Source organism: Eimeria mitis, genomic scaffold (genome assembly GCF_000499745.2).
Source record: "Eimeria mitis Houghton genomic scaffold, Emh_scaff2737, whole genome shotgun sequence".
In the NCBI taxonomy this organism is placed as follows: domain Eukaryota; phylum Apicomplexa; class Conoidasida; order Eucoccidiorida; family Eimeriidae; genus Eimeria; species Eimeria mitis.
Window position 1 is genome coordinate 3,569 of NW_013571082.1, and position 692 is coordinate 4,260.

At 59.1% G+C, this 692-nt stretch overlaps 1 protein-coding gene across 1 annotated transcript in view; it reads left to right on the top strand.

Moving 5' to 3' along the window:
- Window positions 1-692, top strand: part of EMH_0058000 (uncharacterized protein) — a gene marked incomplete at both ends in the record, with an annotated part of 1,748 nt that overhangs the window by 360 nt on the left and 696 nt on the right. Inside the window, one exon of the mRNA XM_013497530.1 lies at window positions 71-690. Coding sequence (XP_013352984.1) covers window positions 71-690 — 620 coding nt within the window. The remainder of the gene's footprint in view (window positions 1-70; window positions 691-692) is intronic.

Consider the following 692-nt stretch of genomic DNA (forward strand, 5'->3'; position numbering starts at 1 on the left):
TTCTTCTGCTGCTGCTTCTCCTGCTGCTGCTGCTGCTGCTGCTGCTGCTGCTGCTGAGGGGCTGCTGCAGCTGCTGCCGGTTGAGAGCCGAACAAACCTAGCTTCAGTTAGCGGCATATCCGACGGAGACAGACAAAGCAGCAGAGGAGACAGTCTCCTTTCTACATTAAGCTCAGCAACAGCACCAGGCACCGACCCCTTCCTGGCTCACTCTCTCCCGCAGCAGCAGCAGCAGCAGCAGCAGCAGCAGCAGGAGCAGCAGCAGCAGCAGCAGCAGCAGCAGGAGAAACAACCCTTCTCGCCTTTGTCCTCACCCCGCAGCGTAGATATACCCCATCAGGTGCTGCCTTTGCTGCCGCAGCCACGACCAGCAGCAGCAACTGCAGCAGCAGCAGCAGCAACAGCAGCAGCAGCAGCAGCAACAGCTACACAAGCAGCAACATCCGAGACACTGCCTACCTTGGTGGCTTCAGTGCTGCAGACAGATCGTGCTGCAGCACCAGAACACAGCGCAGCAGCAGCAGCAGCAGCAGCAGCAACAGCAACAGCAACAGCAGCAGCAGCAGCAGCAGATGAAAGAGATATTGAGACACAGATACACCGCTCTGATCTACAGCAGCAGCAGCAGCAGCAGCAGCAGCAGCGACAGCAGCAGCAGCAGCAGCAGGAAGACGAGCAGGGGCAGCAGCACT